Raw genomic sequence first — 24,598 nt, 5'->3', positions numbered from 1 at the left:
GTGGCTGAAAACTTGTTCAGCTTCTCAACTACACCAGTGTGTCTAATAAAAGATTGCCTCCCAACCCAAGCTCATGCATGATTTACATAAAATACAAAATTATAAAGCTGCAGCTGAAAATATATTTAGTCTAAAGAAGTTCATCTTTACCAGCTGTGTCCTCTTATTTTTATCCACATGCTTAGAGTTATTGGGGTGGGGGGCTGATATTTGTGTTTGGGGAGCATCAGCAGAGTTTTGGGAGCAGATTCCCCACGTAAAGTGGTCTAGTTGCATGAAGACAGACCACTGACATCTGGTAGATGAGAAAACTTCCTTTTCCTCTCAGTCTAAATCATTAAACATCAGTGGACTAGTTCCTGACATATGGCATTTACGTTGACACTGGCTCATAACTGTCATCTTTCAGCACAGATTACACAGGGAGTTTGATTCTCCGCTCATTTGCCCCAGTATAAGACACAAGAAAAACAATTATCTTTGAACATACTCCAGTATAAAAGAGTTTTAAGAGAAGAAATATACATAAGTGCTTCTTTCTTGTATTTCCCCTTTGGTGAGCTCATAAGTGACTTCACAATTCTGCTATGTCCTAGTATTTGCCATACTGTGTGGTAGATATGAAGACGATCTTAAATTATCTAAATATTATAGTAATTAATTTTTAAGGATGCTGTGAGCTTGCACAGGTAGCATGAGCATTGTGAACTACCCATATTGGGAGCCCAGCTGTCAGAATTACAACTTAGTGTCCCACACAAACTGCAAGGACACACAACATGAAATAAATACTGACTATATGAAGAAAGTCACGTTATTCCTATCGTTTCTGTGGTACAATCATTAGTTTCACTGAGGTTGTAAAAAATGTGATCCTTTGCATTTGGTGAAGACAAGCAAGGTAACGTCTGGCAGCTGGTGACCCCACGTCACCATTGCAGTAGGACTTTGTCCACAAAATGCTCCTGGACCAGGAAATGCCAAAAGGCCAGGGGAGATGCCAAAAGTCACGTGCACTGGATGGGGGTTGGCAGCTCCTGAGTACAGGCTGAAGAATTGCTCCTCTTTGCTCTGTACAGTCAGACTAACTGCCTGTCTTAATTTTAAATATAGGGCTTGTTGTTCAATACACAAACGACAACGGGATCACCTGGCATTTGCTGCGAGAACTGGACTTCATGTCATACCTAGAACCCCAGGTTGTTTCCATAGACTTACCTCGGGAGGCCAAAACCCCCGCCACCGCTTTCCGCTGGTGGCAGCCACAACATGGTAAGCAAAGCCATCCTAAAAATTCATTAATTTTGGGGTTTATGTGGGGTTGACATGGGTTTACCCACATGTCAATGCTTCTCAGTATGGACATGTTCTGCAGAAACCTCAGCTTATCAAAAATACAGTATGGTGAACCGCTGGTTGCTGTAAGAGCATTTTTAGGCTTTCCTCAGTCACACTGCAGACGTGGTTTTCTTTTAGAACACCAAGTGGAACAGTGGACTTAAGGGTAAAATTGTTTAAGAGCTAAGTTTAAACCAAAGATGCTGAGAGGTAACAGAGTGGAGGGGAAAAGAATATTACACAGAAAAGCCTAAATAAGATTAGAGGATCTACCTGAATATAGAGTGACCTGGGATGCAAAATGGCTTATACATTTTATCTCATTTTTTCTCTGTTTTGGAAGAGGAGGCATAACTCGACTTTGAATCGGCCTACCTGGTGGCTCCTGTCTCATATTTTAATATCTCCATACTCCAAAACAGGACCCCCATCCCCTGCCATTTCTGGTGTCCCAACGTCCCGCTCCTTTCTGCTGCACTTCCAAAGCCCACTCAGCCACTTCCCACATCCTCAGCTGAAAGTAAGACCCTGGTGCTGACGAATACCTACAGCCACTCTGAGAGCTCCCACCTTGCGTGAGGGTTCATCAACATGATTAAAAGTGTTCTGATAAAGTGTCTCACCTTTGTGCAAGGCAGCAGATCCTGGATCCCTGCAGGAAATATAAAGTGGTATTCAGAAATATAGCAAAGTACATTTTAACAACAATTCCCTGGGGAGAAAAGCACACAGCTTACATTCAGGTAATTATGGTATGCAGCTTCTTGGGTATCATTTATCACTTTGATGGCTGGTTTTTATTCATACATTTTCTTACAATGTATGTCCTGGAGTTAATTGTCCTCACTAGGCAAGAGAGTAGACAAGGCAAGAGGGATGCGATTTAGTTAAGAAGCCAGTTCACTTGGGAAAAATGCTGAGCAGCAACCGGTGTATCACAGACCATCGTTCTGCCACAATCATTTGCACTGGTGAGTGGTGCGATGTCAGACCTGTTGCTCCCTACCTGTGTCCTGCCCATGGCCTCTTGCTCTGGGGGCACCTGGATGATATCTGTCCCTGCTGAGAGTACTCACTCTAAGACCACCTGATGAAATACCACCTTCCATACCACCACCCGTACGTAACAACAATTCCTCGTTCCAGATATTAGCTCCTTTGTAGACTGTCCTCTGTCTGCCATAACTCAGTACAGACTGGCCCTATCAGCCGTGACCCACGTTCCTCATAGTGGCAGGACAAAAGTCACGGCACATCGCTGCAAGCTCATAATTTATTGTCAAGACTTTCCTTCTCCTGTAAGGGCAGTGATTGTACAGTAAGATGGCATTTTCAGCATGCCAGTAGAAAGGTGAATTGAAATGAAGGGCTGGAGAAATGGGCTGGAGATGATGGTGAACTGAGATGCCTGTAGGCTGGAGAGCAAGAGAAGACAGGTTTCCAGGAAGGAGAAGGTGAAGAGCAGTTCTATGAATGTCATCTATATCAAGAGCCTTCAGCATTGTCCCTTGTGTAGTATCATCTTCCATACAAAAGGTACTTTGGGAACTAGAAAAAGGCCTTTCTGATTTAGCTGTGAGAAATGGCAGGAAGGTTGTGACCCATAAAATGAAAATCCCCAATCTATGGGCTCAGGGAGTGTCTCATTCAAACACAGGGAGAGCATATAATGATGAAGGCACTGAAGCTTGAGAAATGAAGAGGAAAGTATCCGTGTTTATCCAAAATAGAAACATGCTCTAGAGTCCAGGTTCATCCTTGAGTGGTGTTTTAGTCTTGTTTAACAGTGCTCAGTCTACATGACTGAGTACTGCTCACTGGGTGAAGGCAGGATACGGGCATAAAAAATAACTTACAGAGACTTCACTAACCTGCCTGTTCTGCTTTTTATAGGGAAGCATTCAGCTCAGTGGGCTTTGGATGACGTACTTATAGGGATGAATGACAGCTCTCAGACTGGCTTCCAGGATAAATTTGATGGAACTGTGGATTTACAAGCAAGCTGGTACAGAATACAAGGAGGTCAAGTAGACATCGACTGCCTGTCTATGGATACAGCTCTGATGTTCAGTGAAAACATTGGTATGTGTCAACAAACATTGCTACTTTTGTATGAGTCTATTTTACAAGTTATTTATGGGTCAAGTTTTTATGAGATGGGAGGTATAAACAAATTCAGGTATATAGTAATCTGCAGGGAAGAGAAGGATGAAAAAAGGTGGAAAAACAGATAACAAATTTGTATGGCAGTACTGAAAGCATATGCATAAACATGTATCTTTTGTTGTTGTTTTTCTCTCTTTTCTTAGGAAAACCTCGTTATGCTGAGACTTGGGACTTCCATGTATCAGCATCCACTTTCTTGCAGTTTGAGCTGAGCATGGGTTGCAGCAAGCCATACAGCAATTCCCACAGCATTCACCTGCAGTATTCTTTAAACAACGGGAGAGACTGGCACCTGGTGAGAGAGGAGTGCGTCCCTCCAACCATCGGCTGTCAGCACTACACCGAGAGCTCCATCTACACCTCAGAAAGATTCCAAAACTGGAAGAGAATTACAGTCTACCTCCCACCCTCAACCAAGTGAGCGCTGCTCTTCTGGCTGTTTAGCATGATATAGATTTTGCTGCTCTAATTGGAGCAAACATCACCCAGCTTGGGAATTTTCTGCATGTCTTTTAAATTATTAAATGTGTGTTGTCACGCCATCAGAATTTTAAATTTCACTTTAAAATACTTCATGACATATAATGTGAACTGCAGGAACTTAAGGAAGTAACAGCTTGGGATAAGTGAATTTTTAAGTCGTGTCTATATTCTATGACAGCAGGAACAAGAATGCTAAACCAAGATTTTCTAATGTTTATCCAGTAAGAAGCAAGAATTAATGCCCTGAACCATCCTTTCATATAAAAGTATTTTCTGTCATTGCATATAAGTTGTCATCCAACATTTAGGTGTGTTAGTCATGGCATTTAGCAAGTCAAAACACGTTATTGGACGTGCCACCTCCACTCTTTTGACCAGGAGGAGAGTTCTGCCTGCCTCCTAGTGATATCACACAGTTATAAATGAATGTGGCAGAGATGCCGGCATCCATCTCTCTGAATAAAACCATGCTCTAGTTTAGATGACGATGATATTGCTCACCATCATTCTGAATAGTTCTGTAATTCTTCAAAGCACCCTACACATTACCTCTGCAAATTTCACCACCCAGAAAATACGATGGTAAAAATGAACACACAGTAAATGAACTGGGATTGGGGTTCACATCGTGGTTTCTAATTCCACAGTTAGCTCCAGAGGACGGAACATCTTCTCCCACATCTTCTTCCAAAGAATATTCTTCACAACTATAATGATATCCTGATCTTGTCAAAGTCTGAGGGCAATTCTCTGTGCATTGGAAGAGAATTTCCTGCCTGAACAAATGCAAGATGATCTAACACGTAACATTTTGATAATTTTTTTTCCAAAATACTTTCTTCATCTGAGGATAACAAGGCAGTCAGCAATTACAGCAGTGTGTATGCATGTACATGTTTGTACATACATATTCATACATTGTTACACAAATATATATACATGAACATATGTAGTCATTGTTTTTTCCTTACACAAGACTCAGTAGAAATAACTATTACTTCTTACTTTACTGAAGCAATTATTTTGTTTTAACTCTGTAAAAAAAAATTATTGTTTTAACAGCACATGGAGCTGTCGAATCCTAATGTAGCTGATAGTTTCTGCTCAACCACTTTGCTGATCAGCAAGAGTCACAGCAATGTTCTTTCCTGGTTTTCACTTCGGGCAACTTCCTTTAGAGTCTTCTGGAATTTTGCTTAAATCTAACCTGAGAAAGTGAAACTTCCAGTTTCAGCTCGAATATGAATCTTTTCCAAATACAGGGAGTAATGCTATTAATATGCTTTTCTTCTCCTGAATTCTATGGGATTTTCTTTATTATTCAGCTCTTTGTGGAGCAGACATTTTGAAGCCTGAATACATTCACTCTGTTTTTTCCAGCTCTCCCAGAACACGGTTCAGATGGATTCAGTACAACTATGCTTCTGGTGTTGATTCTTGGGCTATTGATAATGTGGTCCTGGCTACAGGGTGCCCTTGGATGTGCTCAGGCCACGGCATCTGTGATGCAGGTCGTTGTGTGTAAGTAGCAACCTGCTTAATCTGCTTCATTGAAAGGATGTTGTGTTATATCTAGGCCAGATGGATAACACCTTCTCTTCCCAATTTGTTGCTAGGTGTGACAGAGGCTTTGGTGGTCCGTACTGTGTCCCTGTCATTCCTCTGCCGTCTGTCCTGAAGGATGATTTCAATGGTAACTTGCATCCAGACCTTTGGCCTGAGGTCTACGGTGCTGAGAGGGGAAACCTGAATGGTGACACCATCAAGTCTGGAACAGCTCTCATTTTTAAAGGGGTCAGAGATTACTTACGTTGAAAAAATGAATAAAAACCAGTAGAGTTAAAAACAGAAAGCACATTTTTTGTTGTTTCCCCCCATATGTTTGTGTCAAAATCTTTAGGTTAGAATTTGTCATTTTCATTTTTCTCATCTCTTCCTGCCCTAAATATGCACCATGTTTGTCACAGTTGTTTGTTATGAACAAATGGCTTTCATCTGTTTGTTGGCTGTTACTTTTATTTGTTGTATAAATTCCTCCTTAACGACCAAAGGAAAAGAATGAAACTCTGCGGCTGAGATTCTTGAGGCCGAGTGATTTGAAAATATGGTAGACATTACAATCAATTGGGTTTGCATCTTGAAACACCCTGATTGGCTTTTGAGTATTTTGAATAATACAAATCAGTCAGCACTGTAGTCTATGTAATCAATGTTTACGTAGTTAGCCTGTGTTTTACTTAATTCTATTGTTTTGAAGTTTTCTAGCTTTTTAAGGATTTTATTGTTAATTACAGGTTTAAAAAGGCCAGGAAATAACATATTTTCTGAACTTCTCCGTTCTTCAACAAAACACGTAATAGAAAGACTTTTGTTCACATAAGCACACAAATGTTAAGCTCACACATGAGTCTTCAGATGCCCCTGAAATTAATTCTTTAGAAATATTTCTTTGCAAAACCTTGACTCCAGTTCAACCTCTTTAGATCATTTAAATCACAAATCACAGGTTGTGAATTGTCTAAAACTCGGATTGGTTGTTCCTGCAGGTTGTTCCCCTGGGGGAGTGGGTCTGAGAAAGAGGGAAGCTCTGAGAGGTGGTTTGACAGATCTCTGCAGAAGGGGGACCTGCTCTGACCCCAGGATCCATACAACATTGAGCTCACCTGTAGACATGGACAGGGCCTTGGGGGTCACTATGAATTTTCCTGTCTGCTCCCTTTACTTATTACTCTAGGTCAAGAGGTTGCCCCAGAAAAGGATATTTGTACAAAATATTTTTTGAGGCACAGAAAAGAGCTCCTAGAAAGGAATTGTCCTGCCTGGAAATTAGGGTGCTGGGCTACTATACGATTTGCCCAAAAAATGAGTATACTAGCTTGGACTCGGTGCTTTGCAGATCAGATCACATCCCAGTGGTTCAGAGCATGAACTGAACGAGCCGTACCTGTGTCTGTACCTGATCATGTGGCTGTGCCTCTGATGGTGACACAGACTCATAACTAGCCCTTTCCATTACTGTGGCTCCCTTTGCCAAGGCTATCACTGTCCCCATTTTCTGCCTGGGAGAAGGTGTGGGACAGAGAACTACCTCTCTCATGGCCACCAGCAGTCAGTAACAGACAACATCCAGACAATAGTAAGCTGCAGAGCATCTTCAATAATGGAAACTGAGATTCACACTATACCTTCTGTATCTGCAGGAAGGACTGAGAATGCTTGTTTCAAGAGATCTAGACTGCACTAATACCATGTACATCCAGTTTTCATTTAAATTTATTGCTAAAGGTAAGATCACTGTTGATTTCCTATCACTTCTCTAGCTTTATGCAGACATAGTAACATCACAGAAAAGAATATGGATTTACATTTTCAGCTTCAGTGTACATGATGATCAGTTTACGGTAGATAATAGAAGAACTTGTTTGCGATTCTGCATCATCCCTACATTGCTACCAGCCTACATGGCCGTCTGTGCAGTTCCTAAGTAAAATGTAAACTGTCATGGTGTCAAAAACAGTACAGCTAGTACAGTCTTTGAGCAGTGGAGAGACAAAATAGCTCAGCATTTTTTAGAGATTTTGCAGTATGTTGGGGAAAAAAAAGAATTTATCAGTTTCTTAAGTCATAAAATGGTGCCTATAGTAGATTACTTACGGGACTGATAGGAACTACAGGGTTTTTCATTTTCAAGCTTCAGTCCACTGCATTAAAAGCTCTTACCATGTGACTTCCTAGTAAGTATTTTAGAGATGACTGAAAGTCCATAATTCTATTTAATTGTGTATGAAAAATAGTCAGACATTGCTATCCAAGTTTACATGTTGGTGTAACAAGCTTGAGACAGTTTCTCTAGTACAAGTGTCTTCAAGCCAATGATTCAATCTTACCCTGCTCCAAGCCTCTGTCATCTCTGGCTTTGCAAAATAATTTTATCCAAGTCAGGAGTTACACGGTGGAGAACCACTAACCTGGTTGAGGGTTTGAGTCACTCCCATGCAATTTCAGAAGTTTTTCCCAGCATTGCTTGTAGAACCAGCCTGTCCAGGCTGAACTCTCAACATGCAAAAACTCCTCTCCCTTTGGGGGAAGCTGAAAGATGTTCATAGCTTCTGCGGGAAGCTCAGCACTCTGGGACTGGACCCTAACTGACTCCCCATTTGCCAAAGGACAGCGTGAAAATAGTTTTGAACCATCTCTTTCTTCCTAAATAACTATCTTAGCCAAATCTCTGTATAGGCAAGTAAAAATGTAGCTCTTTCTGAATTAAGTTTGACTCCCCTTAATAGGCATTTAATCATATATATTTAGCTATTTACTACTATTGTTTAAGTACTTTACGGAAAAGAGAGAAAACAATAACAGCCAAAACCAGAACATGCCCCAAAACAATAACACGCCAAATATTTCAGGTTTAAAAGCAGAATCTTTGTGAAAACTTCTTTTACAAAACTGTGCCTTGGAAATATTTCTCTATATGATCCTTGCCAAAATATTAAAAAATATTATGAGTAAAAATATCATTCTGAAAGGCAGGAATAGCCAAAAGGCTCAAGGCTGGATTTTGACACTTGACCCACAAGAGGTAAAGCAGTGAAACTGCGGGAGAAATCTTTACTCATTAAAGCGATAGGGCTTGCTAGCCCTAGGCCTGGATCCAGGACTTAGTTCCAACAAGCTCCCTAACATTGAATGCAAATTACTACAGCTAGGCACAGCTCTCAGCTGGAAGCGTTAAGAGCAGCGTGTTGTTTATTGGTTTTTGCCACAGATAAGCTGAAATCAGCTCCTGACCGCAAATGTCCCTCTCCTCCCTGCTCTGTTCCACACGCGGTGGTTGAAGAGAGACTTTGCGCTGGAGCAGAGTGGAGCAGGAACGTGCATATCAGACGCTTTGGCTTCAGCAAATTTGGTTAATTTAAGAACAGAACGTGGGAGAAACTTGCACAGTAATGCACAGTGAGGCAGGGATGAAGAAACTGACCTTTTCTGCTGCTAGTTCCTGCCCTCAGACTGAGTTTTTGGGGACGTGCCATCACTGCGCCACACTATGAAGGGAGTGGAAAGCGTAAATTTGTCTGAGTGAGAACTCAGCTCAGAGATACCGTCACTCAGATGCTGATGTTTCTGGTCAGCAAGTCGGGCATGGGCCAAACATGCACTGGGGACAGAGCTTGCACAGGGTAACCAACATCAAGTGTGAGTGCTGGGCTCTAACCAGTGTCTGTTAATAGCTAGTGCTGTAAAGAGCCTTTATTGACTCTTTAAAGCTTTAAGTAAAGAAAGGAGGAACTGGTAGTCAGAAAATGCAAATTTTACTCTCAGTTCCACCACTGATTTTTAGGCTCAGCTTAAAGCACAAGGTACTTCCTTTTTGTTGTTGTTTTTAAAACTTGCTAATAAAGATCCTCAGCGCTTGCCATCAATTATATGATTTCTGAGCATGAATATGCTCAAATCAGTGTCTGCAATTGGAGCCATAGACTATGAATTTGTGAGGATAAGCACTGTGTCTTTATCTGTGGGTGCTACAGATGGTGATGTTAATGCCTGGTACCTGTGAAAAACAAGCAAATAAATGCTGAATTGCTGAAAAATGTTTGTGATAGAAGGAGCTGGTTTGTTCTAGTCTAAAAAACTGAAACACCGAGATAGCTTCTCATCTAAGTAATTAACTGTGACCATACATATAATGAGAGCAATGTAAATTTAGCCTCTGCTCATTAGCATTTCTCAGACAGACAAGCAAGGGAAAGCACGGGAAAATGTATATGTACAATACACGGATAACGTCTCAACAGTTTAAGTTGTTGTCAAAGGAAGCCCATACTCTGTAATAGATGTCAGAGTAACCTAATTGTATTTACACTTGAAGAAGTGTTTTTGAGCTAGTGCTTTTTAAAAGCAGATTATAATGAATGTAAATGCATGTCCTGTCTGCTCCAGGCACACCCGAGAGGTCTCATTCCATCCTGCTGCAATATTCTGTCAACGGTGGCATCACTTGGCACCTGATAGATGAGTTTTACTTCACGCAGACTACAGACGTCCTCTTTATTAACGTTCCTCTGCCCTATGCAGCCCAAAGCAACGCAACGCGGTTCAGGCTCTGGCAACCTTACAACAACGGTAAGGAAGAGACACCCATGGGACTCCAGGTCCACACTTGCACAGCTCAGCTTCTGTAAGAGCCTAGAGTTTTGAACTCAACAATAATAGAAACTCTTAAGTCATGTTTTCTTATATTTGGACTCCTTCAATTAAAATTATTGCAGGATTATGTTTACTGTTCTTATTAAGCTGCTGTATGATTTAAAGGGAAAGTACCTTAACCTAATACCTCTTGAATGTGTGCAGAAGACTATCAGCTTTGGTCCTGGCAGGACTGGGAGATCAAGCAACACTGAAAAAGTTAACTTCACTCAGGTTCTTCTCATTATTTTTAATGGACCTGATTCTCATTTGCACTGAGGCCCCATTATAATGCTCCAATTATACAAAAGTGTCCCAAGTGTAAATGGGAACTGGGCCTACGTTGCTCAGAATTAACTAGGCATTAAAAACCCATTTAGAAAGAGTATGTAGTGAGCAGTTAATCTTTTGATTAAATTGTAAAGGACTATAGAAAACCACAAGAGGAACGCAGCTTATTCCTCCTGGTTACCGGAGATGTGCCAGCTGAAGAGAGCCCTCCTCTGCTCTCAGTTACTCTGAGCACATCTCTCAGCAGGAGCTGACATTAAGGGCTCTACAGAATTCCAGTGATCATTTAGACACAGTGATACAGGAACAATTTATTCCATGCAAGAAAATGCTTAGCACACCTCTACAAAAAAAGCAAATTCGAATCCGGTCCTAAGAATCCAGTTCCAGTTCATTCTTGTCATGGGTCCTGCCTAAAACATGTAACTAAACTTTTCTTGCAGATGTTATCCTTAAGTAGGAATTTTATTTGAAAGAAGCCTTTTAAATTTCCCTGATCAACACAAAGGCTTTTAGAGAGATGAAAAAAACAGTTACACAAAAGATCTGGCAATCTAATCCTTCCTCTCCAGTTTGAAAGCACCAATTTTCTGACATATTTAAATTTATAATCCATTGGAGAGAAGGTCACTCAGAGTTTCCTTCTGTCTCGAAGAGCTCTTGCCAGGCACACACAAGCTGCTGAGTGCAAGGAAAAAGGTGTAGAATTAAATCATCCTTTCAGGCTGCTTGGGCTCTATAACAACTGCTCATTTAGATGATTCTTCATTAAAGAAGATATTGATGCTAGAGTTTCAAAGTAAATGTGATTTAAATAGAAGATAATTGTTCAACAGAGGTTTTTCACTCTTCATTTTGCTGTGACATATAAATTTTAGAGGAATAAAAGTTAATTCTGTAGGGTCATGCTGCAGAGCGATATGGGGACTATTTTTATGGAAAATGAAAATTTTCCATCTTCCACTTCCATTTTCACAGAAAATGAAAAGAGTGAAGCCATGCTTTTACCACCTTTTTCTCCATGTAATCCAGAAATGCCAGCTACTGTTCTGCTGTCTAATAAGAGTAGTATTAGGTCTTAATAGGAATGTTCCCCTTTTTTTTGTAGGCAAAAAAGAAGAAATCTGGATTATTGATGACTTCATTATTGATGGAAATAACCTGAAGAATCCCATGATCCTTTTGGATACATTTGATTTCGGTCCCAAAGAGGACAACTGGTTTTTCTATCCTGGTGGAAACATTGGGCTTTATTGCCCATATTCATCTAAAGGAGCTCCGTAAGCATCTCTCAGCAATAAATTAGAAAGAAGTGACTGTGTAATAAACTGAGTCTAAAGTATTCCTTTCCTTTTTTAACAGGGAAGAAGATTCAGCTATGGTATTTGTTTCAAATGAAGTTGGAGAACACTCCATTACAACAAGGGATCTGAGTGTAAATGAAAACACTATAATCCAATTTGAGGTACTTGTCCTCAGAAAGTTATCTTGCCCTTTGCTTAAAGAGTTCTGTTCTTTCAGGTTCTGCTCTTTGGCGTACTTGCCCAGCTGTTATGATTGCCAAGTAGAGAAGCCTGTCTAATTTCCCCTGTGATTGCCTTGATATTGCTTTCCCTCATGTGAGTGTATCATGAAGCTTTTAATACACAGATAAGGGAAATTTCTGCCTCAAAGTCTTCTACTTTCTTGCCTAAATTACAACTTTGTCCATGCCTACATACTTGCACTGATAGCATTAAAGTCCACGTCCTACAAGTTGGAGAGTCACCACCGGCAGACAAGATGAGGCACAAAATGTAACGAGGGTCCACACTGCCACTTCACAGCCTGCTCAGGATAAGTGTGCAGAATTTCCACAGGCTGACCCAGCGGAGACCTACGACTTCATCTGTGACACTAGTAATAATTTTTCCTACCTGCTCTTTTGTACTTTCTCATGGAACCAAGGTTCTGCTTTCCTTTTGCTTCTGCCCTGGAGGAAGCTGTTCTTTGGCCATGATGGCCCGAATTCATCCCATCTTAGGGAGTTATCTAAAGCTCATGAATAAGGAGCATATTTTTTGTGCTTCTCATATAGTCAGTTGAAACAGGTACCCCAATGACAACACATAGTCTAACTAAACTGTGTTTCTGGTTTATCCTAAAATCTAAATTACGCATTGACTAGGGCAGCTACTGATGGGAGTAACCATTTAGCCTAGCATGTATTCGTTTACAGGGGTCATTATATTGTCATTAAGAAATTGTAAAAGAATCTTTCATGTAAATGGTCATGCCAAAATTACCAGGCTGCTTTTAACAAAGATGTAGTATGCTGTAGTATTAAACAGCAAATGATATCAGTTTATAAACAATTACTAAAATAATGCCGAGGATTTTCCAAGAAAACTAGGTTTAGCTGTGTACTCATGCACATTTCTGTTTGTCATGCAACTAATTCATGAATTATTGAATGCAAACCATTTTCTGTTTTAAAATATATATTACAGCCTGTAGAACAAAAATGTTTGAGGTCACTTTAAGATATTCATAAGTCTTCAGAGCATTAACCTCATAAAATCTACATGCTTACTTCCATATGTGGTAAGAACATTGTTTTCAGATCACGTTTTTGAGGACATTAGTATAAATTAAGAAGTTATGCATAATGCAATACAGTTTCTCTCTGTGTCTCAAGAGTCAAAACCCATATTTGGTCAAGCATCTCTCTAAGCTTCCAGATGAGTAGACAACCTTTCTAGTCAAATGTAGGTTGACGGGACTCATGTGCGCTGAAGAGTGATGAAGGAAATTCAATGTAGTATATATATTCAACATTCATGCACCGTTCTAAGTACTACTGGGTTTTAGAAATAGATGGATTTTCATTACAGAGCAGCATGTTAGAAAGACACTTATTTTCCACTACAAAGAAAATGCTTCATAGTTTTAGTACAGGCTTTGTATTTCATCGGCAATGGGTTTTGTCATGGTGTAGCCCCAGCTGGCAACTGAGCACCATGCAGCCGCTCGCTTGCCTCCCCACCCCCAGGTGGGTGGGGGAGACAATCAGGAAAAAACCTCGTAGGTTGAGATAAACAGAGTTTTATAGGACAGGAAAAGAAGAAGAAATAATAATAATGGTAATAACAGTAATAATAATAAAGGAATATACAAAAACAAGTGATGCACAATGCAACGATTGCTCACCACCCAGTGGTCGATAGCCCATCCCCAAGCAGTAATTCCCACGCCCCGGCCAACTCCAGTTTATATACTGGGCATGACATTATACAGTATATATATACATATATATATATATATATATCCTTTACGCCAGTCTGGGCCAACTGTCCTGGCTATGCCCCCTCCCAGCTTCCCGTGCACCTCCCCGCTGGCAGAGCATGGGAAGCTGAAAAGTCTTTGACTTAGTATAAGCACTACAACTACTTAGCAACAACTAAAAACACCAGTGTGTCATCAACATTATTCTCATACTAAATCCAACATACAGCACTATACCAGCTATTAGGAAGAAAATTAACTCTACCCCAGCCAAAACCAGGAGGGGTTTTTATTTATTGCATGGTAAATATAGTACATCTTATTTTATATGATAGAGTAATCCTGTAAGGGAACTAATTCTTCTTCTTTTATATAAGCAATTTGAAACTAAAAGGATATCTTAATATCAGTGTGAAAGAAAAGCAGACTAATTTGCACTGGGTGCATGCAGCAGATATGTCTTAAGAGGTCTCAGATTCTGAACAAAACTCATTTTATATTTTTTCCAGCAGTAGAACTGTTTTTTATGTAAGTTTTCTGCCTTTTCTACAGTTCTTACATGAGGAATCTTGTAAGAACATCCTGAGAAGTTTGACACTGCCAAACTATGTTTTGGCGTGACATTGAATCTCGATCCAGTCCAGCTATGATATTCTTTTCATGCTGTCTCCTAGGGCTTTGCCACTATATGTGACCAAATGGGTAGTGAGCATGAGAACTGAAGAACATATTGAAGTGATACAACACACGTCCTGTGGCATAAGCTTTTTTTTTTTAGAAGCATAACATAAAAGAGGACCATAGTGCAGCTCAGTAATTTAACAAAAAGTTTATGTTTGCACATTTTGTTTTAGTATTTCTGGTTTTAAAAATGCACATTTTTTTGGCGCTGTGGTTACTTCAGTAGCTGCCAGAGATCTGCAAGAGCTGATGCATTTGATCCAGCAATGTTAGCAGCTCTCCTTTGGGGTCCTTCCTCATTAACTTTATGGTTTTCTCTTAGTGGAATTAGTTGGGGATTTCATGTTACATCCATTTTATGATAAGCCAGAGTGCAATAGGCCCATGGACAGGTAAGGCAATGTGCAAGAGTTCACGTTCATGGGTGTGTCCTGAGTGCATCATCCCAGTTGTTAAATGAGTTCCCAAATCACCATTTTCCTGGGCTAAATAAATACCGTACCAAATGGGGGAGGCTGACTAAGGTGAAGAGGGGTTAGGAGTCCCACAGCCTGCCCTGTGTCATCTTCTGCATTTCATGTCTCGGCCCTCAGATCAATATCGGCTGCACCACTGACAGCTCCTCTGCCGACCCGGTCAAGCTGGAGTTCTCACGAGATCTGGGGGCGACCTGGCACCTCCTGCTCCCCTTGTGCTACAGCAGCAGCAGCCACCTCAGCTCCCTGTGCTCCACTGAGCATCACCCCAGTAGCACTTACTACGCAGGCACCACCCAGGGCTGGAGAAGGGAGGTCATTCACTTCGGAAAACTGCACCTCTGTGGGTAAGTGTCCAGCTCCTATTCCCACCCAGCTGCTTGTTGGTTTGCTTTCACTTCTGTTTTCCGCCCGCAGTGTTCTCCCAGCACAAGAGTGGTCTGTAAGAACTGCAGCTCTAGAGCAGACTAGATGATCAGTTTTGCTCTGCTTTTCATCCTGAATGGCAACTAATGTTCAGGTGGTGCCCAAAAATATGTTGTGCTTCATGTTAATGTAGAATAACCACAGATGATTTCCTATTTATCCATATATCTAATTGGTGACATTTTTATGGAAGTCAGTTGCATAGTAAAATGAATGCAAAACTGACTAAAGCTCCTGCAATGCTCTTTACTGCAGTGCATTAGCCATTTAATTCATCAAGGATATTCCTCTATAAAATTTGAGATTCATTAGAAAATGCAGTAAAATATGAGCTAGTATAAACTTGATTCTACTTTAGTGTAAGGAAATGGACTTATCTAAATACCTGAGGTCTCTTGTAGCTGCAAAGTTCTCTAGGAAATTAACTGCTGCCGTCCCTCAGGAACTTAAAGGTTGTAGGACAAGCTAGGTTGGATGATAACTGATACATAGCACAGAAAAATAGGTGCTAGCAGGCATAATCGTGTGTAACGTTTCAAAGTATAAAACAGTATTGTTTACTTTTTCAGGGAAAACTGTCTTCTAGCATCAACTCAGTTTATGTAAATGATCACATCATTAAGAATTAAACTGTAGCATATATGAATGAAAATGAGCTACAAGACTTTATGAGTCTGTGCAAATATGAGACTGAGTATTTATGAAACTACTGCGTGCAGTGGGCCTTCCACTAAATTAGTGGCCCCAAATGTACCTCTGAAAGTATGAAAAGACCTATATAAGAGATGAGAACCAAGTTTGGAAAGCCTGGATGTTTAATAATTTAAGAAAATGTTTAAATTTTAAACTTGAATTTTCTGTTTCTTGACAGTTAACATTTCAAGCATGGAATAGCTAACCATTTCTTACAGCAGCTCATTTATCCTTCTGGTTTTACCCAAAAGAATTATTTGACTCTTTACCCAACTACCAATACAACCCTCCAAATGAAAATTTTGACTATTCAGACTCCTAACTCATTTAAATCTTGCAGGTATTTTTATTTAGTCCTCTGTTCCTGAGTGTTTCTGTCGCATTTGCCTGCCTTCCCTCCTATTCCTTCCCCAACATGCCAGGCCAGAAGCCAATTGCTGATAGCCAGCCAAACACAGCAGCCATGAAATTCTTGGGCCAGAGGCCTGAAGGGGGATTTTCTCCACCTGAATCCACTGGAATAACAAGAAAAAAACTCCAAACCTGACTCCTTGTGTAATTCTGAAAAAAACCCAGCCTTTTCACCTCCAAAGTGTCAAGTGGTTATATTTAAATGAAGATGAAGACATTTTTAGTCATTTCCACTATGTTGGGGTTTTTTTTTAAACACCTCCACCCTCACACTTATGTGCTTCACCTCAAGGCACACTAAAATCAATGGTTTTGACTTCTAGCAGGACTCTGGTTCTCAAGTATCTTTCTTAGAAATGTTAGTAGTGTCCCCACCGATCAGCTATCCTTTATCACCTGAATCCCCTCCTAAAAATTCCTTTTCAGCAAATCAAGACAAAAAAACCTTGTCAGCTACCTGTGCTATTGATTCACCTGCTGCATTTAGAAATCTGTAACAAGACACATTAAACATGCAAGGCAAAGTGCTTTTCCCTTCTCATTCTTCTGGTTTCCTTCCCCCTTTAAAACATTTTCTCAACTGGGAATAAAATTAGTCTCTCAAGTGTGTTTCCCCATCTCGATTTGTTTTCCCTCCTTCCCCAGTCAGTTCCTTTTTATATGCAGCATCGATGCGAGTAGCACTTCAGAGGCAAATTAAAAATGACAGGACAGCACCCAAAGGAGAATATAGTTTAAATTAACAACTTGCAATATCAGTCTAGTTTAAGATTAAGCTGCCCGAAAGCAAGCTGAATACCTGGTGACATGGCAGGTCGTGTTTTCCTTCCACATAATTGAGGGTGAGATCCTACCACTCCAGCTCCACAGGTGGTCTCCCTGGGGCCAGGGTGGCAGCATGAAGTAGGATTTCACTCTCCGGGAGAGGGTGGAAGTGGCCTGGTCTGACCCAGACACCGTACGCCGAAGCAGAAGGAAATCTGTCACACCACGGCCATTCATCCTCCCCATGAACAATGGAGAGAAGAGTGGTTAGATTTCAAATCCCGTCTTCAAGTCCGTCATTCAGTTTTGATACTACAACTAATGAATAATGCTATTTTTATTTCTGTCAGTACTTGGGTTGACTGCCAACACAAAGATGCATGAGGTACTGAAGGAATTAGATATACCAGTCATTTTCTGGAATTAAGCCATTTATCAAGCCAGTTCCAACAGAAAGAATACTATATATATATATGCATAGTATGGTATATATATGGGATACAAAAGAGATGGAACTATTATTTAAAATAAGTACACTTTATGCCTTTTTCAGGTTGGCAAGGTTCAGATGGTACCAAGGATCTTACCCTGCTGGATCCCAGCCAGTGACTTGGGCCATTGACAACGTGTACATTGGCCCGCAGTGCGAGGAGATGTGCAACGGCCACGGCAGCTGTATCAACGGCACAAAGTGCATCTGTGACCCCGGGTACTCTGGGCCAACCTGCAAAATAAGTACCAAGAATGCTGACTTCCTTAAGGATGATTTTGAAGGTGTCTATTCTTTTTTTTGGTCTGAATTCTGCCTGTCTGTCTTAGTGGAACTCAGGGCTCAAGGGATGAAACAGCAAAGTCTTCCTCACCTCTCCATGCTTCTGAATTTAATTTATGCTGTGGGACTATTGCCATTAACCAAGTAGTTTAGATGTCGTTCTCAGGCACGGTTTGTGAATGTCTGATGGCTATCAGTTGTCTGGTTTGGAGTGTCTGACTCTTTGTGAAGTTGTTAATGCTGGAATACAAAGTCTTCACCAAAATAGAATTTCCTGAAACTGCACGTAGAAAATAATTTTAGAAGAAAATGATGGTTTGATGGTAGTTTGACTTTAGCATAGACAGAGCGCATGCAAGTGAGGCATACAATGAAGGGCTTTGAGGTTGTGTTTTTTCTCACTACAAGGGACATCTAAGTGGCCTTAATACAAGATACATGGCAAGAAGAGCACTTTTTGAATAAAGCAGCACCTGTGAACCCAACTTATCCCTTCATAGGTGCTGCTGTTCATTTTCAATTTTGCCAGCCCTTGCTTGTATGCTACCAGATGGCACTCAAAGTTTCTTTATAGACCGGAGTACTTTGTTGTTATCTTTAAAAAAAAAAAGAAGAAAATAAGAAAAACCTGTGAATAACTGGAGGCTAAGATCCCCAACTTCACACTTCTGGTTTTGTTTATTTTGTTTTGATTTGTGGCAATTTCCTAGAAAACATTGCATCGGAAACAACTGCATGTTTGTTGACTCTGCATGTGATGTTTAATTTAGCTCTCTTCCTCTGGAAATAGTACGTTTGCAGTAGGAGCACTTCGAAGTAAATCATAAATCTGTATTTACTCTGTATTCAGGTCAGCTGGAGTCTGACAGATTCTTGCTTGTGAGTGGTGGAAAGCCGTCAAGGAAATGCGGTATCATGTCTGGAGGAAACAACCTTTTCTTTAACGAAGAAGGTTTACGTATGCTGATGACTCGAGACCTAGATTTGTCACAAGCCAGGTAACACAATTTCAAAGTTCTTTCAGGATTTCACTGAAGAATAATACCTATGTGGTACTACTGTGGTAAAGGCAAGCTGATACATTCTGTGGTCCTTACTCTAGCAAATATTCCATTTTAACCACTGTTACCATTTTAAATTAAATTTAACTTGAACTTTAATGGGATTAACCATTTAAATGTTACTTTTTTCCTTGAATAAGAACTCCAGGATCTGATACCACACCTTCAGTAGTTTATGCGAGTTTTTATTTCTTAAATGCATAACATGAGAAATAGATTGCACATCACATGCTCTGTTTTTTTACAGTTTGTTGTATTATGAACCACTGCTGAAACAGGAGTATCTGCTGCCAGTGTAACTCTTACATTCATCATCTCATAACTCTTCCAATTGTGAAGCTTACTTTCTTCTTATTGTGCACATTTGTTTCCAATAATTCACTGAGAAATTCCCAGCAAGCTGTCACCAGCTATAGTGAGCACAGCAACTGAAAAACAAATATTTTTAGTGTATTTAGAGATGTATCATTACTGCTTGCAGAGGAGATATTTGATGTGTGAGACATGCTAAGCAAGCCACATTAAAAAAATTCACACTAGTACAAATTAAACCACATCCTAATTGCGTGCATGCTAACAAATAGGCATTGTTTTCTAATTTATTCAGTATCTTAGCTTATATCCTTACATTATTACTTTGGAAAGCCTGCATTTTCTCCAAGACTTTTCTCCACTGATCTCTTGTAAACACCCTACTCCTCTCTAATATCCTGTGGGAAACACTTTAATAGACAATTTATCTCTTTTTGACTTGTCTTCATTAGCACTGAAGCTTTAAATAATGGTTTAATTGCAGAGCCTTATGGTCAATAAAGATGCCTAATTTCTAGCCGTTGTATTTTTTAGATCAGCAATTAGCTAACCCTCAGTGAGGTGTAATATTAAAGATCCCTGTACTGAATTTGTAAGATTCCTCACAGCAATTTGTTTCAGAACTGGGAAAACACAAACATCAATTCTCTGCCCTAATTTGATTTCCTGGACCATTCTGAAATTAACAGATTGTTTAACAAAAGATACAAGAGATCTTGTAACTTGCTCCATTAGACTAAATGACATGTTTTCCTTATTGCTCGTATTCAAAGAACCATCATTCATCTCTTCTCCGTGATAGTCTGTAGCTGGATTTGCATATACTGACCTCCAGGTGTTATGGAGATAAATTACTTCTGTCTTAGTAAAAGGAAAACAAAGCAGTACGTTCAATTTCTTGCATATGCTTATGAAAAATAACAGTTGTCAACAAATAACTGTATGCTCTCTTCTGAACAGCAAGGCGGACTGCAACAGCATTGCTGGGGCCTGCTCTTTAGCAATCTAAAATAGTTGCAGTGGGATTTTCTTAATTTCCAGGCTGACTCCATCGGCCACCTGCAAAGCGCAACAGATCTGGGGAGAGGTTTCAATTTATGCCAGGAATGAGGAGAACCAGCATTTCTAATAGACCTTTTAAAGGGTACGACTAGACTAAGTAGTTACATTAAAACCTCCCTTTTTCTTCTGAGGAGATCCCCTGAAGTGCACAGGCAAGCAGTGGTGTCGGTGCTGCAAGCCACGCTCAGCACCCGGGGATTGCGAGTGGACTCTGCAACCCACTGTCCACTCCCATCACATCTATATCTTAAAGGATTTAACACAGGGGACAGTATATCGCCATCATGGTGCTACCAGTAGCTGAAACTGCACAGCATCAAATATCAGTAGGGACGACGTATTTTAGGTATCGCACCTGATCAAATCCTTTCACTTCTGAATTACTAGAATATCCACACATTTTAGTGTTACTAGGACTACAAGAAAACTTTGTTTTTCTATTTCAAAATAAGCAGAGCCTTTGCAAAATATCTATGGGATGATGTTGTGGTTTAACCCGACAGGCAGCTAAACACCAATATTAAAAAGCAATTAACATAATACAGTTCAAATCATTGGCTATTCTCACCCAAAATCAAACGCCCTTGAGGTAAACACACTGCACTTCCCCATCCTCCTTCATCACCCACCAAGTGGACCCAGGTCCTTGAGCAAAAGCAATCCCTTGAATCCCAAGGTTTGCCCTTGCCTGAGGCAGGAATAACCCAGACTGTCTTCCCCAGCATATTTTTTATGTGCACCACAGGGACTTTATCCCCTTCTACAGGACATAGAAGTTTTGATTGGGCAGGGCCGGCTCAACTGACAGATCCCCTAGTGTTGACTAACCAGGTGGCTTTTGCTAAATGTCTGTCCCAACGTTTGAATGTCCCACCACCGTTGCCCTCAGTGTATTCTTTAACGGTCCACTGTATCATTTGATTTTCTCAGAGGCTGGCGTGTGACAGGGGATGTGATACACCCACTCAATGCCGTGCTCTTTCGCCCAGGTGTCTATGAGGTTGTTTTGGAAATGAGTTCCATTGTCTGACTCAATTCTTTCAGGGGTGCCATGTTGCCATAAGACTTGCTGTTCAAGGCCCAGGATAGTGTTCCGGGTGGTGGCATGGAGCACAGGATATGCTTCCGGCCATCCGGTGGTTGCTTCCGCCATTGTGAGCACACAGTGCTTGCCTTGGTGGGTTTGTGGGAGTGTGATACAGTCAGTCTGCCAGGCCTCCCCGTATTTATATTTCAGCCATCATCCTCCATACCAGAGGGACTTTAACCGCTTGGCTTGCTTGACTGCAGCGCATGTTTCACATTCATGGATAACCTGTGCAGTAGTGTCCATGGTCAAGTCCACCCCTTGATCATGAGCCCATTGATATGTTACATCTCTCCCCTGATGGCCTGAGGTGTCATTGGCCCACCAAGCTATAAATAATTCACCCTTATGTTGCCAGTCCAAATCCACTTGAGCCATTTCAATCTTAGCAGCCTGATCCACCTGATGGTTGTTTTGATGTTCTTCAGTGGCCTGACTCAGGTATGTGAGCATCTACATGATGTAATTTTACGACCAGGTTCTCTACCCAAGCAGCAACATCTTGCCATAATTTAGCAGCCCAGATGGGTTTACCTCTGCGCTGCCAGTTGCTCTGCTTCCATTGCTGTAGCTACCCCCACAGAGCATTTGCTACCATCCATGAGTCAGTATAGAGATGGAGTACTGGCCATTTTTCTCGTTCAGCAATATCTAAAGCCAGCTGGGTGGCTTTCACCTCTGCAAACTGACTCAATTCACCTTGTCCTTCAGCAGCTTCTGTGACTCGTCATGTAGGACCCCACACAGCAGCTTTCCACCTTCAATGTTTTCCTACAATACGACAGGACCCATCAGTGAACAGGGCATATTGTTTCTCATTTGCTGGTAGTTTATAGTTTTTATACAGTGCGACCCACTTACTCCATGTAGCATCAGTTGTGTGATGTGTAGAGGGGACCCTCCCATTGAACATCCAGCCTGTCATCAGGGTTGGAGTAGCCACAGTGCTTATTGTGGAGGCTGGAGTAGCCGCAGTGCCTGTCGCTGGGGTTGGAGAAGCCGCAGTGCCTGTCGTTCTGTTATCAGATCCAGAGACTTTCTCTTCCCCTCAAGGGTACTGAATAGTGTTGAAACAGGCTCGGTAGGCACAGGACAGGCCCCAGAACGTTGCAGTGATTTGTGTCTCTCTGGAATTGCCAGGGTGACAGCACACTTTTTCCAAATACTTTACTAGCTTTTCAGGATTCTGCATTATTCCGGGGTGAAGTTCCAAAGCACTGTAGGTGCCCACTGTCCTAGGTGCTTGCCCATACTGTCCCATATATCCTACCACTCATAACTACCCAGCCTCGGGGCAGATCTTTGGGTGGTATTCTTAAATAGTTGTTTAACTTTAAACAAGACCTGAAATGTATTCAGGAGTAGGAGACATAGAAAGACGAACATGCCAGTTTGAACATCCCAAGGATATTCAAAATTCTCAACAGCTATTGTAACTAGCCTGGAGGAAAAGGGGAAGTTGAAGGAGAAAGGGAGGGTTAAGGAGTGGGGGAAAGTGTCCCCTCCTTGTCTCCCCCATAGATTGGCTCTCTGAGGAGAAAAAGTAGAGTGTATTTATTAATAGTTTGTGAGAGATGGCTCCTGAAGTACAGAGATGACAGCAGTGCTGAGTACAAATAAGTCTCATGACCAGACATTTTATCATACATAAGCCAGTGTTACAAAGTACAGCAAAATGGTAACCTTAACCCAGCTCCCAGAGGTGATACACAGCACAATGGGGAACATATACTGCAAGCAAGGTGTTACATAACACAACTCTGAGAACAAGCACAACTTTGAGAGCAAATAACTCAACATTGTGACCAGCAAGTATTAAGCTAATATAATGAATGCTTATAACACATTTTTTCTATCTGACATTGTGTTTTTCAGATCTGGCATTATCTTAACCTGTCAAGCCCTACCATGGGTGCCAAAAGGACTGTTGTGGTTTAACCCAGCAGGCAGCTAAACACCACACAGCCATTCGCTCACTGTCCCCCAGCTGCAGTGGGACGGGAGAGAGAATCGGGGAAAAAAGTAAAATTCTTGGGCTTAGATAAAGACAGTTTAATAGGACAGAAAAGGAAGGTATAATAATAATACACAAAATAAGTGATGCACAATGCAATTGCTCACCACCTGTCAACCAGTGCCCAGCCAGTTCCTGAGCAGTGGCCCCCAGCCAGCTTTCCCCTAGTTTATATACTAATGACATCATATGGTATGTAATATCCCTGGTCAGCTGTCCTGGCTGTGTATGTGGGAGTGTGATAGAGTCAATCTGCCAGGCCTTGTGCACCCCCAGCCTCTTGTGCACCCCCAGCCTTCTCGCTGGTGGGGCAGTATGAGAAGCTGAAAAAGTCCTTGACTTAGTGTAAGTGCTGCTCAGCAACAATGAAAACGTCGGTGTGTTAGCAACATTATTCTCATCCTAAATCCAAAGCACAGCACTATACCAGCTACTAGGAAGAAAATTAACTCTATTCCAGCCAAAACCAGGATAGATGAGAAGAGAGATATTTAAAATAACTTTACTTTTTAATCTGCTAGATGTTCTGTTACTTATATTTGAGTAAGTTATTACTGCATTAATAAAAATTCAGATAAAAGAATAGGAATCCACAGAGAGAGGATGCAACAGAGACAAGGTCACCTGGGCTTATTTCCTTTGAATTATGTGGTGAATGTTGGAGTAAATCTGAGGAGGCACAAAGACTTGCCAGCAGTGAATCCAATCCATTACAGTTGATACATTGATCCGTGAGCGTCCCCCATGCTCCTTTACAGCACAAGCAATATGTTATGTCTAGGACGTGGAGGTGGATATAACCTATAGCAAAAGAAGTTATATATAGTAGCAAGAGAAACCATGAGTCGCAGAGAGGACTAGAATTAATTGACTTGCAGGCCTGGTGTTTTATTGAGGCTTTGTCTGCCCAGCGCCTCTGCAGCCTCTACTCCCAGCAGATCTACCTGCAGATCAAACCAGAGCAAGTCTTTTGATACAAAACATCTTTTGGGCTGTTTCATTTAACTGTGAGCCAGGCAGCACTAACACAATAATCATTAGAAGAGATAGGACACTCTAAAGCTGTGCAAAAGCTGTGCAAACATGAATTAATACTTGTAATATCCC

The 24,598-nt window shown here is 41.0% G+C and overlaps 1 protein-coding gene across 1 annotated transcript in view; it reads left to right on the top strand.

The window, feature by feature from the left end:
- RELN (reelin) overlaps window positions 1-24,598 on the top strand; it is a gene marked incomplete at both ends in the record, with an annotated part of 255,345 nt that overhangs the window by 193,421 nt on the left and 37,326 nt on the right. Inside the window, 12 exons of the mRNA XM_082013997.1 lie at window positions 1,114-1,272; window positions 3,232-3,420; window positions 3,648-3,921; window positions 5,368-5,508; window positions 5,604-5,781; window positions 7,188-7,272; window positions 9,931-10,113; window positions 11,576-11,747; window positions 11,830-11,932; window positions 15,006-15,235; window positions 17,737-17,957; window positions 18,806-18,953. Coding sequence (XP_081870123.1) covers window positions 1,114-1,272; window positions 3,232-3,420; window positions 3,648-3,921; window positions 5,368-5,508; window positions 5,604-5,781; window positions 7,188-7,272; window positions 9,931-10,113; window positions 11,576-11,747; window positions 11,830-11,932; window positions 15,006-15,235; window positions 17,737-17,957; window positions 18,806-18,953 — 2,083 coding nt within the window. The remainder of the gene's footprint in view (window positions 1-1,113; window positions 1,273-3,231; window positions 3,421-3,647; window positions 3,922-5,367; window positions 5,509-5,603; window positions 5,782-7,187; window positions 7,273-9,930; window positions 10,114-11,575; window positions 11,748-11,829; window positions 11,933-15,005; window positions 15,236-17,736; window positions 17,958-18,805; window positions 18,954-24,598) is intronic.

Source organism: Phaethon aethereus, assembly GCF_964289735.1.
Source record: "Phaethon aethereus genome assembly, chromosome: 1".
Classification (NCBI taxonomy): Eukaryota; Metazoa; Chordata; class Aves; order Phaethontiformes; family Phaethontidae; genus Phaethon; species Phaethon aethereus.
The sequence above is the reverse complement of the archived record's forward strand: the minus strand, read 5'-3'. Positions and strand labels throughout refer to the sequence as shown.